Genomic DNA, 14,552 nt, shown 5'->3' with positions numbered 1-14,552 from the left:
TTGTCGGCGAAATGTCGCTCCTCTGTTTTCAATTAAACAGCTCCTTATATCCGTTAGCGCATCTAGCTAGCACCAGATGCTAACAATAACAATACACGTAAGGTCTCTCTCAGTCGGTGCCTGCCGGTGAGCGTGGAAGTGTGGACTGCCGCAAGCGGACGGCAGGAGCGGGGCTGTCAACATCAGCTTGTAGATGGTATTTTAAACTCGATGCGCTCTGAAACTAGGGGGCGGCCGAGGACAAAAAGTACACATGCGTTAATCGCGTTAAAATAATTAGTGGCGGTTTTTTTTTTTGCGTTAGTGCGTTAACTTGACAGCCTTAGTTACAATACGTAACCCCCTGTTACTATCCATCTAGTCTCAACCAATCATAAATGTACGGGCAACGCCCAGTGTAATAAAAATGTATTGTCGCACGAGGGTCGGGGCTCTTTCCGGAAATAGTGGTTACAGATTGCAGCTTTGCTGCCTGTGATTTTGTATATTTATTAATATAATTTGTGATAAATTAATATAATGAGTTATGAAATACATGGCAGAGCTTCGCAGATCCTAATAATGTTTTGACAAAAATCTATTAGACATTTTAATATAGATTAGGTGTTAATAAACTGCAGTATTAAAGGCAAGGCAAGGCAATTTTATTTATATAGCACTTTTCAGCACGTGGCGATACAGATTAAAAGCAAAATACATTTAAGAAGAAATACAGCATAAATACATTATTAAAAAGGCATTTAAAAACAGGCATAAAAAGCAAAGATAATGAAATAAAATAAATAAATAAACACAGCAGGTACAGATTACATGACTAAAAAAGGCATACTGTAGTGTGAGTATGGACAGCTCAGCTTATAATACTATAAGGAAGTGAAATCTTTGGCTAACAAATTTCAGGAAATGTGGGAAACAGCTGTCCCAATGAAAATATAGAGATATCTTGAAAATGATAGTTGTAATCGTGAATTAATAAATGATGGCGCTCCATATTTGACAGATTTTTGTAGACAAAGGATACTGGCCTATGCTGAAATATCAAAGTCTCTGCAAAGCATGACACATGGCCAAACAAAAAAACTGAGACCAAATGACCTTTGACCCTGACTGACAGTGTTACTTTTACATTATAACATTACATGTTACTTGTTAGATGCTTTTATCCAAAGCGACTTACATACATTCAGTACTGTGGACAATCCCCACAGGAGCAATTTGGGGTGAAGTGTCTTGCCCAGGGACACAACGACATGCTGACTGCAGTGGGACTCGAACTTGCTATCCCGATTCAAAGTTCAGTGCTCACTGAGCCACAGCGTCCTCCTACTGGAGAAAAGTACTGTCAATGACTGACTCTGGGGTGTACCTGACCAAACTTGACCTTACTTTGTTGGAGCGCTGAGTGGTCTGAAACCCACCTCGGCTCCACGCGTCCTTTGATGAGCTGGTTAAATTATAAAAGAAGGAATTCAAAGCACCAGGATAAAGGTTAAACAATAATCTGTTTTAATGATTAAAAAACAACAATACAAAATACAGAGTACTCTGGGCTCAATTCTACTACCGTGCGATACACGTATCGGGGACGGTCCTTTATTATCTTATTTTTTTTATAACTATAATGATCATATGAAGGTGTGCCGCGGAAATAATCTTTTGAATAATTTTTGACCAAACCGTTTGAGACCCACTGAGATAACTTAGACTAAAGTTAACTATCTAAACACTCAGAGAGTCCTTTAGCTCACCTGAGCCTCTCAGTCTGAGAGGAGAGCTCTCCTCCAGCTTGTTGTGGAACAAACAGCTCCGTATGTCCGTTAGTGCAGCTAGCTAACCAGATGCTAACAACACGGTCCCTGCTGCTGGCACCGGTCCCTCTCTCTCTCCCCCTCTCTCACACACACTAAATGCGCTATTTCCGCACACACACAGAGCCGCGAGCTTGAATGACACAAGCACACTTTTATTTCCATGCAACTCTCTGATTGGTCTGGTGTCTTGCCTCTGTTGCATTCACTGAACACGGGAAATTACAGTCCTGCCGTCCTTTCTAGTGTCTTGATGAGGTTCACGTAAAGCACGGTTAATGTATTATATTATTGAGGTAGAATTGTCCGGGGCTACAGAAAAGACATTCGAAAAAAGAAGGGCCCCGTGTATAAGAATATCATAGTATTTATACACACAAGTGGGGAGGAGTTGTGTCGGTTGCTCTTCCCTACAGGTCATCTTATTGGGAGATACAAAAACGATGGCCTGTCGCAGCTAATCAGCGCGAGCCAGCCAAGGCGACCCGGAAACAAGAGTCTCTTAAGTTTGAGGTAAAACAGACACATTTGGTGTCCGGCACGAACCTCTCCGAATAACGAGTTTGTTATCTTGCATCTGGCAGCCTGCACACACACACACATTTTGCATAGACTTCCTTCTCTCCAGCCCCCTCCCCCATCAGTTTAATACACACACAGTTGTGTCATCTCTCACATCTCCACTACTCCTAATAAAAATGTTTCACTTCTCATATTTCCAGCTTCTTGTTATACAGACTGCTACTATTTGATACAAAGTAATTAAGCACACACATATGTTTAAGCAAACTCATATCTGGACACTGGGAACACAGGTTACTTTACAACCTGACAGTGTGAGTGCATGTATGTTTGCATGTTATCAGTGCAACTGCATGATTTAAAAAAATGACTAACCAAGCATGTTTTTGGACTAACACATTATTCTGGAGCTCCAAGGGAAACGAGAGGTTTCCTAAAATTCCACAAAATGTAAAAACAGCACATGTGACCCGTTTCTAATCTACTTGATGCTATTTTACCAGGCAGTGGCGGTTTGCAAAAATGTGAAGCTCAAACTAAAATCTGAAGATTCTGTTTCTTTTAGGACTGAAAGATGGAGAGAAACACTTATTTTCTCTGAAGTGTTTACTGTGGAAAAATAATGGATGTACATTTGTGAATAATGTTTGGTATTTTCTTATAACCAATGATTACCTGAAGGTTTTCTTCCCATACAGGATTTTGTTACTCATGAGTTCGTGTGTAAAAAGGGGGAGTGTGTATAATGTCAACATGGCTGTAAAATTCACAATTTACATTTTTCATTTAGGGATTGAAAGAAACCTGCTGCCCTAACCCAGATGTTCAAACTGAGCATTGAATGATAGTTTTAGAATTAACCTGCAACATGTCTGGGGAAAAAATACTGTTTGATGAATGTTGACATGTTTCTAAATATTGATTGAATTATAACAGATAAAGCACATGCAGAAGCAGTGGCCAAGGGGCTACTGTGAGCAACCCTGTCCCCTAAGAATTACGTTCCCACAGAACTAAACTGCATTCTCAATTACGTTTAGCTAGAAACGTATTTTTTCCCACGTTACGTTTGTTATGAACGTATCTCAAATACCGAATTACCCTTAAGTGTGTATGTCAAGGGGCAAGCCCATTCAACATTTGCCTTCTTATAAAAAGTAAGGACTGCTCTTTCCCTTTCCTCTGCACTGTCTCCAAGATCCATTGTAAGGATTTTCCAGTTGCATGCTGGCTTAAAATGTCTTCTTTAAAAGTCTTTAGGTTTGGAAACCTAAGATAAAAAAATGAGCAAACCATATTTTCGTTAAACTGATGTCTGTAGTGTGTGTTTACATTTTTCAGGAGATCCAGCAATTGGTGATGGTGTGACTCGACATTTCTTTGCAACCATCATGTCAGCCTGTCATGTTTATCTCAGGAGAAGGCACCATTTCCTGAGGTGGCACAGAGTGTGTTCCTGGCCCTTGTTGTCTCATTTCCCTGTGCTCCTGTGAACTGTAAGATATTAAAATCAATGTTTAATTATGTAATTTAGTTTAAACATACAGTAATCTTATAACTGTTTTATTGTGAAAACATTTCCGGTTAGCATTCGCCTGTGGTTAAAGTTTATTTTTAAAAGCTATTCCGGTTTTCTGAAAAACACGATTACAGCCGTTAAAATGCATTAAATAAAAAGTCGTGAAAGAGAGTATGATGAGAAAAGGCGTGTGAAGTTATGCAATGAATATACAACGTCTGAATCCTCTGTTATGCGCGATAACGGACATTGAAGACCGAGGTGGGAGGTCCCCCTGCATCGCCAACCGGCACGTGAGGAGGAGCCAACGGAGGATATATAAGCAGCTGAGGAGTGTTGTTCAGCCTCTCTTCCTCCGCTGCAGACCCGAGAACTAGAGGCGAGGGAAGGTATTTTGAGTGGGGGTGCTGAGGTGCTGGACTCCAGTGAACACTATTACGGGCACTATAGAGCACGCACAAAAAAACTCACCGCACGCAAACACACAGTAAACCCGCGACTGTTACAAAGAAGGCTCGATAATCAGCTCACGGCATATAGGCAGGGGTAAAGTAAAGATATTTTTTTAAATATTGAAGTTAAAAGCATCAATCTGGTGCACTTTGAGAGCAACATTAAGAGATCTATGGATACATCTCTCAACACCCAGATGAAACACAACTGTAAGCAGATGTTCTTTTTCTTTATGGATATTTTAATAATCACTCCCCTTTCAAACTGTATTCTTGTTTTACTGCCATATAGTATTTCATAACTGTTTTTCCTTTATTCTCTTATTTTTTTTATAACTATAATGATCATATGAAGGTGTGCCGCGGAAATAATCTTTTGAATAATTTTTGACCAAACCGTTTGAGACCCACTGAGATAACTTAGACTAAAGTTAACTATCTAAACACTCAGAGAGTCCTTTAGCTCACCTGAGCCTCTCAGTCTGAGAGGAGAGCTCTCCTCCAGCTTGTTGTGGAACAAACAGCTCCGTATGTCCGTTAGTGCAGCTAGCTAACCAGACGCTAACAACACGGTCCCTGCTGCTGGCACCGGTCCCTCTCTCTCTCCCCCTCTCTCACACACACTAAATGCGCTATTTCCGCACACACACAGAGCCGCGAGCTTGAATGACACAAGCACACTTTTATTTCCATGCAACTCTCTGATTGGTCTGGTGTCTTGCCTCTGTTGCATTCACTGAACACGGGAAATTACAGTCCTGCCGTCCTTTCTAGTGTCTTGATGAGGTTCACGTAAAGCACGGTTAATGTATTATATTATTGAGGTAGAATTGTCCGGGGCTACAGAAAAGACATTCGGGGCAGGCCAAAATATTATTTTACCAACAGTGTGGAATTTATTGGCTACATATTACACAGATTATGCACAGCGGGAGCAGCAATAACCGTCAAATAATAATTCAGACAGGGGAGCTCCGCACCCCCTGCCTGCCGCTAGGGGGTGCTGCAGCGCCCTCAGCACCCCCCTTCCCGCGCCCATGCCGAGAACACAGCTGTGTTCTCTTAACCACCTTCTGTTTGTTACATTACCACGCTATTTAATTAAAGTAACCAATTTGACCTTTCTCAGAGACTCCATTGTCTCTTACTTTTTAAGCTTCTGGGCCGTGGGAACAACGAATACTCTAATAGAACGTGCTTTCAAATCTAACTTGAGTTCCGGAGGCCCTTTCAGTTGTCAACTCAATCTGTACCTCACCGCTGCTCTGTGATGGTCTAGTGCAGGGGTCGGCAACCCGCGGCTCTCGAGCCGCATGCGGCGGCTCTTTAAGCCCTCTGCTCTGGCTCCCTTGAGTTTAGACAAAAATAAGAAGGAAACAAAATAAAAATATTTGTAGGACTATTCATATTTTGTTGCATGGTTGAAAATGTTTTTGTATTTTGAGGTGATACTGTCACACATAAATAAAAAACAAAACGGTTTTAATTAGGTCAACTAAAATATGCGTCACATCCTGCTACGGTCCCGCGCCAGCGCCTTTTCTTGCATTTGAATAACCTGACCCCCGGCTCAATGAGCGAACTATGGATAAATCAAACACAGCAAACGATGCTGGTTTACCGCATACTTGTCAACCCTCCCGATTTCCGCGGGAGACTCCCGATTTCATTGCCCTCTCCCGGTTTACTCCCGGGGTCATATTTCTTCCGCATTTCTCCCGATTTCGGACTAAATCAGATTTACACACGACTGTTTCCACTCGGACTTTAATACAGCTACAACATTGTTTGGTTTCCATGGTAACACGTCTCTTTAGTAGCGCGCGCAACTCAAAGTCTGAGAGGGTGAGGCAGATATTCACAGAAAGCAGAACAAGAATTGACAACTACTCTACTCTCTGCTCACTCCTCTCCTGTAAAATACAGGTCCAGCCCACACATATGCTCCATCAAGGACGGTGCTACAGGCCGCAAGGCAGTGCACTTACAACTACAATAAGCATGTTAATGTTAATCTAACAGCTCCGGCGAACCACTAGCATATTGAATATAATCAATAAATCAAACAATATAAAATATATATAAATATAAAAAATACAATTGCCTTACGCTTTTCCTTAACTCTCTGGAGTATAAGGATATTTTCTCGATATGTAGACGTCTCCTTAAATCACCTTTTTAAATGTACTTCTTATAACATGGCACCCCATATGTTACTTATCAAAAATATTCAGGACACTCTCTGGTCTTGCTAGAGATGCAAGTCACTCACCTTAGAGCACTGTCTTATGAGATACTTAGCTGAAAATGAGAAATCCGATTTTTGGAAAACCTAAAAACTCTGAAAACACATTTACTCATCTCGTCTATTTTTTGGGGCGTTTTAGATTTGGTTTACAAAAGTAGTGAAATAATTATATGAATTACACTATAGGCCTATATAGATGAAATGAAATGTTATTCATGTGTAAAATAGTTCCATCCCTCTGCTTTCACCACAGAAAAGTTACATCAGGACTGATTCATGACTTCATATTCCATACCAAGGTTCATGTGATGTGTACAAATAGAGCATTAGAACTTTTTTTTTTCAACCAACAATTTATGTTAACATAAGAAACTGTAAAATCTCAATATTTACAATATCAGAACTTTTTCAACCAACTATTCATTATAAATGTAAAGACAGGGGGAGAGGTGTCATGGTATTTGTCTGTCTTCCAGGACAGGGGGTCTGGCTGCTGTGTTGGTGATGGTGCATGGGCTGCTGGTGGCTGTGTCGGAGGGAGGTAGGTGTGATTGTCCCAGCTTGATGCTGGTGGCTGTGTGGGAGGTACGTCTGCTAGGCGAGACTTCTTTGCTGGCTGGGTTGATCGTGATGGCTCTGATGGAGGCCTTTGTACCGAGGTGTATCTTAATCTTGTGGCAGTTGGAGATGGAGGCCACTGTAGTGATGATGGTCCTCTGGTCCTTGGTGGTGATCGCTCTGGTGAAGGCCCTTGAGCCACGGTAGATCTTGACCTGGGGGCAGGGACAAATGGAGGTTCTTGTTGCTGCTAGGCCCAGGCAGCTGTGAAATCTGAAAAAAAAATATAGGACAATAATTACTACTAAGTTTGTTAAAATAAAGTTCAAGTGGAATGTTTCTCAAGCACAAATAACAATGCACAGCTCAAAATAAAATTCTCTCTCTCTCTGGAGGAGGAGGAGGAGGAGGAGGAGGAGGAGGAGGAGCAGCGTGTGAGAGATAGAAAGAGAGATTTTGTTAGTATTTGGTGCTAGCTCGGAGCTAACGGAGATTAGAAGCTGTTTCAACAATAAGGAGAGGGAGAGCTCTCTCTTGTGGGACTGAGAGAGATAAGGTCAGCTCAGGGAGGTAAAGGACTATTAGATTGTAATCTTTAGTCTACGTTATCTCAGTGGGTCTCAAACGGTTTGGTCATCTTTGTAAACAAATATTTCCATCTATGTAATATTAGTTGTATATAAAATGAGTTCATAAATCATTCCACTGTGTGCAATAGGTCAGTACAAAATAAAAAACACAGTTTGAAAGGGGAGGGATTAGTAAAATATGCATAAATAAAAAGAAAGAATGCAGATTAGGTAAAATAAAGATAGGAGAGAGGAGTTGATCAAATATGTGTTATTGCTTGTGAGCATATTCTAATGGATTTTTTGATGATTGAAATATATACTAGTACCACCCCTAGAGGATGTGAGGTCATCACAAATAAAACAGGTATACATGGATAGGATACTAGATAAGTGTGCACACTCATTATATACAAACTACACATTTTTCTTGGATTTGTTAACACTATAATCCCTAATATATTTGTAGAAAGGCAGGAAATGGAATTAAATTGAGAAAATGTTTCATTGCGGAGGACCCCCTGTTTTGTGTCCCCCCCACTTCTCAAACCAAAGTTACACCCTTACACCCTTGCACCCACACAATGAAAGAACACTATTACTGTAATATTTACATTTACCTATCTTCAAATGGATCCTTGTTGCTGTATTCTTCTTCTTCAGAAGAGTAGAAGCCTCCAGGTTCTGATGCTGCTCCATCTCCACTGCTGCTAGTGTTACAAGTCCACTGTGCAGAGCTGGTAATCAGATAATAAGCCTGTTGATCAGGAGAAAATAATGAAGCAGAGGGAAAGTTACTGCCGTTTGTGGGGTTGTTCTAGCCAGAATGTATTAAACACATTAATAAATTCACTTACAAATTATATCTGTTTTTTCTATTTATCTTATAATTCTTTGTGTAACCGGTCTGGATTGACGCCAGATGTATCTCTGCGTTGTGTTGAATGAAAACGACTTCCTTCTTGCCAACCAGGTTTATTATCTGTGCAAACAGAATATAGTGACGGCAGGAAATGGCTTCACCAGCTTTCTACCTCAATACTTCGCCTCAGTGAGGCCTGAAGCTAACTGAGAATGTAATCATACATTTAGCAAATCAAAATAACCGTATGACATATTTGTCTCTAATCAAAAATGGACATAAATCCACATGCCATATGACTTTCATGAAGGATTAAAGCCTTTTTCATTTACAGTATATAATACAGTGATAACAGATAACACACACAACCCGGTTGACTGTACTCAATTTAACATGGCTTTGTTGTACAGGCACAATATTAGCATAGCATTAGCGCTTTAGTATTTAAATAATATGAACAATTATGACCTCAGACCGGCATTTCACATATTTATACAAACAGAATAAACTTGAAATGTAAGCCAAACTAGTGCACGGGAGTCATACACATGGTAAGCAGAGCCCTACGTTATTCAGGGTGCTAAAGAAGCTAGTGGACGCCATTAGCCATACGCTAGTGGCGTATCTCACAGAATGACATTAACCTACACATAAAACAGTTTCAAACACACTTCTTAGATCGAAATATGACATAATCTGTGTACACACTACTAACCCGTTGAACAGGAGAAATAAATGAAGCAGAGGGAAAGTTGCGGCCATGTGTCTGGTCCATGTTCTGGTCGTTCCATGGATGCAGCGCCGTATAGACTGAGAGTTACGTCATCTCCGTTCACTCCAATGGACCACTTTTTTAAAGCAATGGCGGATCGTGGAGCCTCTCAATCGTTCCCCGGAAGTTAGCGCCAAGGCTAGCAGAGCTGTAGAGTTGCAGCATAATAGACCGTTCGTGACAGACTTTTAAAGGTAAGAAGAAGTTTAAAGATTTATATTGCGGATATTATCAGTACATCTGATTCAAATTAACATGTGTATTAAAGGATGTCAGTGGATTATCCCTAAATTAGTAGATTTAGGGAACGTTTACAGATAACAGATAAAGCTAGGATACCGGATCAAGTTAGCAACACAAGTTGAACAGCCTTTTAATTGTAAATTCCGTTCTCTTAATGTAATTTCGTCCAACGTTGTTGAATTAGAGAAGAGGGGCTTCTAAACAGGATTGTATGCGGGGGTGGAGGGAGTTAAATATTAGATAAATATAACTTTGGTACGTGTAAGAGTGAGTGTTTTTAGCAGAGCCATACTGTGTCCTTGTGATTATGTTGATTATTACCCGTCTGTAGGCCTGTCGCGATAATCGATAAATTGACTTATCGTACGATAAATAAAAATGGACTCGATAACTTTTCTGAGCTCGATAAATTGCCGTTTACATAAAGATGTGACCAGCATTTTAGCCTGGAGCGCTGTGGCTGCCAGGCGCGCTGTGAGGGGCGGGGCTGACACACAGCCAGGTCAGGACACTCCGCGTGCACGTGCAGCAGCGTAGCAGCCAAATTAATAATATAGCGACAAGCGGGAGACAACGTGTGACTTACTCGCGGGGAATTTAAAGTGAAATGGAATTGGTTACAAAACCTAACTACACATCTCGATTCTCCGGTGTGGCAGTATTTTGGATTCAAACCAAATCAACGAGGCGAACCTACGGACTTGAATGAGCCGGGCGGTGTGTCGCATTGGTTTAAAAAAGGTAGCGACAAAAGCAGGCAATACCGCGCATTTTATACCACCTAAAACACAACCACCCCATTCCGTTTTTCCAGCTGGGAGCAAACACGGCAGCTGGAGATGGAGAGGCCCCGCCCGACAATGCAAACATGTTGGTGTTCCTTGCTCGAAAACTTAGAAAAACAGATTTGGATATGGCCTGTTGAGGCATCTGGGTCTTTGACAGTGGACTGTACACTTGACTGTTGTTTTAAGGAGGTGTTTTTTGCTTGTGAGATAATGTGTGCTCATATTTATTTATTTATATATATATATATATATGAGAGAGAGAGCTCTGTTTTCCAGCCTGACTATTTAATTTATTGTTTTGGTTGTGTGATTTAATTTATTTATTATAATTTAATTAATTTGTTTTATTTATTATATATAATTTATATATTTTAATATTATTTCACATTTCATTTGCAATTTTGAATGTTGAATAAAAAGTTATGTTTGAAAGGATGTACTTGAATTATTATTATATATTATCATTATGTCTTAAAACGGTGCCGACAATATTATCGTTTATCGCAATAATTTCCAGAAAAATGTATCGTCCAACAAAATTAATTATCGTGACAGGCCTACCCGTCTGTATAATGTTGCAGCTCAGCTGATTTTGGATTGATGGCAAAGGGAGAGGGACTTAAGTGAGAGTGAAAACACAAGGTAAGTTTAATACTACTGTTTTATATAAGTAAGCATACTAAACATGTATTCTATCACTGTATTATATAAGTAATCTTGTTAGTAACCTACTGTATGGCAGGTGGAGGGGCAGTGATGTTACAGGTGGAGGAGCAAGACTGCAAACTCACAAGAAAGAGAAATCAAAGTTTGTTCTCCAGAGAAGAGGTTGATATCACTTCATTTATTTCATATTTTCTAAAGATGTGGAAATGGCAAAAAAAAAAACTTGAGAGCTGTAACCAAGACAACTGTAACAACATGAGTAGAGAGCCACCAAGGTTTTTCAAGTCCCTCCCTTACTCCATTTTGCCAACCCAAACTTCCAGGTACATGACGGGACACCTTGCTTGTTTTTGTTTTTTGCGCTCCTCTGGCTGGGTGCTGGCAGGTGGAGGGCAGTGATGTTGGCAGGTGGAGGGGCATTGATGTTACGGGTGGAGGGGCAGTGATGTTAGCTGTTACACACCAGGCTCAAACTTAACACATTGCATCCTTCTTTGCAGTGTCCTTATTCCTGGAAGGGGAATCTGCAATTCCTGCAGAGTTTTGTAACCCGTTGGTCCGCACGCAAAGTGAATTTTTAAAGCCTTCTTAATTGTCTCATTGCTCCATTTCATCCCCTTTGTGATGAGTCTGCCTAATGCCTTAAGTTGGTCTTTTGAAAACGTTTTCTTATATTTGTTGTCCCTAATTGTCATTGTTTTCTTGAGAGCTGCATTTTCCTTCCTGATTTTTCTTAGTGCAGACTTTGCTTTTTTGGTGATTCCTTCTTGGCTCTTTAATTTTCTCTTTAATTTTTTTAATAGATCTGTTTGACTGGCTGCTGGTTCCCTCGTATGCTGACTGGCTGCTGGTTCCCTTGTATGCTGACTGGCTGCTGGTTCCCTCGTATGCTGACTGGCTGCTGGTTCCCTTGTATGCTGACTGGCTGCTGGTTCCCTCGTATTCTGACTGGCTGCTGGTTCCCTCGTATGCTGACTGGCTGCTGAGTGGGTGGTGTCCACCCTCCCTGTCTCTCCTCACTAGCCATGTCCTCTCTTTCTTCACCCTCATTTTCCTTTCTCTCAGTCTCCTCATCCCTTCTTCCCTCAATCTTTGAGACCAATGTAAGTAGAAGACATGGCACTGTAGATTTTCGAACATTTAAAATATTATACCACTTAAAAATAAGAAATATGACTTTTGTTACTAAGAGTTCATACTTATTATACCTGTGTCACCTTTCACTCTATAGTTGTGATCATGAGCTATGGGCTTTGTAGATACAGGTCCCGTGGTGAATCGTGGTGCAGGGGCCCTTCTCTTTTTGACCACAGGGCGATGCACGAAGATGGTGGGTATAGCCTCTGCTCTCAGCCTAGTCTTGCCCTTTTTTGTCTTGACAAACTGGTCTGCATCAAAATGTGCCTGCGGAGTGACTTGAGGTTACTTCACACACAGAACAACTCAGTTTTGTCTGCCCACATACATATTCCATAGTGGTTGAATACACAGTATTAGGAAACACTTTATACTTACTGGACATGTTATACTCATTACATACTGTATATAAAATATGACCAAGAATGTGAGACAACTTTATAGAAATTCATATCACATCTGTTACTGATGCCATTTGTCATACTTTGTTAAACCAGGGCTCGACATTAAGGACTGCCCGATCTAGTATTTAGCTCGGGCAATGAAGCCTCACCTGCTGGTTGCCCGATCGGGCAATCTATTATGCCAAGATCATGCAACTCGCGGATCCAGTAATGAGTGACCCGACAGTAAAACTAAACATATCTATAACTAGTTTAGGTAGTTTGAGAGGTAATTAAAATAGCTACGTGTGATATTCTAACCTGGTGTGTGTTTTGTCCGCTCACTGCTGCATGTGATCATGCGGAGCTGCGTGTCGACTCGTCAGCAGCTGATCTCTCTCTCCCGTCTGTTTAGACTTCACTCGCGTTTATGTCCATATCGATCAGATCCAGCTAGTTCTAGCTAATGATATGACTACCTGCTTATTAAAAGACACCTAAACAATAAGTGTCGCTATGCAACTGGGTGAGGCCACAAAGTATAGCGCAGCATTATGCATTTGTTTACATGCCCACCGGAACCCCGAGGCATTACCAACAGATCAACGCACAATCAACCCATACAGCACATCTCTTTCTCCACATTAAGTGTTACACATTAGAATTGACTACTCTTGTCTGTCACATACTCTTCTTGTCTGTCACATAAGTGGCGCAACTGAAGCGGTATTGCGCTAAAGGGAAATTATTTTGACCGAAGAGATTTAGATTTGCCGGCTAAAGGGAACTCTGACGTCACCATTTTGTGTGCTTCACGGATGCGCTCGGCTCCTCTCGACTGCTGCTCGGGTCTGCTCGGTCAGCTTCCGGATGAGGAGGCATTCGTTCGACCAACTTACAGTAGATAACATTACAAACATTTTTAACAGGGGCCATAATAGTGTAAATAATGTTTGTTTTGGCAGTTACAGCTGAATGTAATGTTTTCTACTTTTTTACATCTGGGAACTGGGAAGGCATTTGCCTTCATCAGATGGAAAGTGTCTTGACCAACAACTTAAGTATTTATTATAGCTATGCAGGGCATGCAAGAGAGCAAACACAAACAAGAACAAACAAACAAGTGAAATTAAGAACAAAATTGAAATTGTACAATATAATATTGTGGTGGTTCATCTTATAATTCAGTCTAGAGAATGTACCAGACAGCATCTAAGACCTGCAAACATCTACATTTTCCCCCAAACCCTTCGTGCCATTTCGTCCGAGCGCATTTTTCAGGGCAATCTCTATTGGGCTCAGGGCCATCTGTGAATTAGCTTAGATGGCCCACAGGGCCATCTCCCAAAATCCTTAATGTCATGCACTGTAAACTCACAAATAATAAAGTTCCATAACTTCAGTTGGGAACAAAGACCACACCTTATCTCCCCAAGGCAATTTCCCATCCAATAGGTGTGCTATATAGGTGTGTATAACCCTTTCTCCTGTCTGTTACTCCCTCTTTCAGCACAAGAACCAGAGGGGGATTCAATGGAGCCTGAATACCTGCACTGAGACCCTCACCCTGCACCCTGAGTCTCAACTCTGTGTTTTTCAAGCCTTTCCCTGTTTTTTTTGTATTAAAAAAACCTTAAGCTTTCCCAATGGTGTGGTTTTCGTTTTGTGAAAAAGTGCAAATGCAGTGTTTGTATATAATAACCTCACATATTTTTTTGCTGTTGGTCGTGAAATTGCTCCTGCTGACTTGAGCCAGCCATTTTTTCCTCCGCTCTGTGTCAGTGGGGAAGCTGTACATTCGTACTCCTTTCCCGGAGCGATTTGAGCATCCCCAGGCAGCACAGCAAACCATGGTGGCGACTAGGAGGCAGCACAGCAAACCAGGACAACACGGAGGAAAAGGCACAGACAAACTGCATGATATGCTATTCAATGTTTATTGAATTCCATGTATTTGCAATGGATGCTCCTAAAACAACACATTTAACATCATCATCATGCTGCTGCTGCTGCTGCTGCTAGTCC

General features: G+C 41.1%; 1 protein-coding gene and 1 long non-coding RNA gene across 7 annotated transcripts; one reads left to right on the top strand and one right to left on the bottom strand.

The window, feature by feature from the left end:
- Window positions 1-3,394: 3,394 nt before the first annotated feature.
- On the bottom strand, window positions 3,395-9,476 carry LOC307035095 (uncharacterized protein). Of its 4 annotated transcripts, XR_013807014.1 has the most exons (4): window positions 9,254-9,455; window positions 8,297-8,433; window positions 4,770-7,380; window positions 3,395-3,824 (listed from the first exon to the last, which is right to left on the bottom strand). XR_013807014.1 is itself a non-coding variant. In XM_079674091.1 (3 exons), the coding sequence occupies exons 1-3, from the start codon at window positions 9,311-9,313 to the stop codon at window positions 7,002-7,004; spliced, it is 576 nt and encodes a 191-aa protein (XP_079530217.1). In that variant the 5' UTR covers window positions 9,314-9,455; the 3' UTR covers window positions 3,395-7,001. The 4 variants fall into 4 exon arrangements, 1 of the variants encoding a protein (XP_079530217.1); XR_013807012.1 differs by having other exon boundaries at window positions 3,395-7,380; window positions 8,297-8,658; window positions 9,254-9,476; XR_013807013.1 differs by having other exon boundaries at window positions 3,395-7,380; window positions 8,534-9,460.
- Window positions 9,374-14,169, top strand: LOC307035096. Of its 3 annotated transcripts, none has more exons than XR_013807015.1 (3): window positions 9,374-9,504; window positions 10,923-10,983; window positions 11,066-14,169. It is a non-coding gene; the product is annotated as an uncharacterized lncRNA (long non-coding RNA). The 3 variants fall into 3 exon arrangements; XR_013807017.1 differs by having other exon boundaries at window positions 9,466-9,504; window positions 10,897-10,983; XR_013807016.1 differs by having other exon boundaries at window positions 10,923-14,169.
- The last annotated feature ends 383 nt before the right edge of the window (window positions 14,170-14,552 follow it).

Source organism: Notothenia rossii (genome assembly GCF_949606895.1).
Source record: "Notothenia rossii genome assembly, chromosome: 4".
Lineage (NCBI taxonomy): Eukaryota > Metazoa > Chordata > Actinopteri > Perciformes > Nototheniidae > Notothenia > Notothenia rossii.
Note: the sequence above shows the minus strand (reverse complement) of the source record. Positions and strands in the feature narration are given on the sequence as shown.

Excerpts from the sequence above, each read along its gene's own strand:
- LOC307035095 (XM_079674091.1), bottom strand. The coding sequence starts at position 9,313 with ATGGACCAGACACATGGCCGCAACTTTCCCTCTGCTTCATTTATTTCT. Across the intron at positions 8,434-9,253 it reads TTATTTCTCCTGTTCAACGG|GCTTATTATCTGATTACCAG; the intron begins GTTAGTAGTGTG and ends CCTGATCAACAG. Across the intron at positions 7,381-8,296 it reads AAGGATCCATTTGAAGATAG|ATTTCACAGCTGCCTGGGCC; the intron begins GTAAATGTAAAT and ends TTTTTTTTTCAG.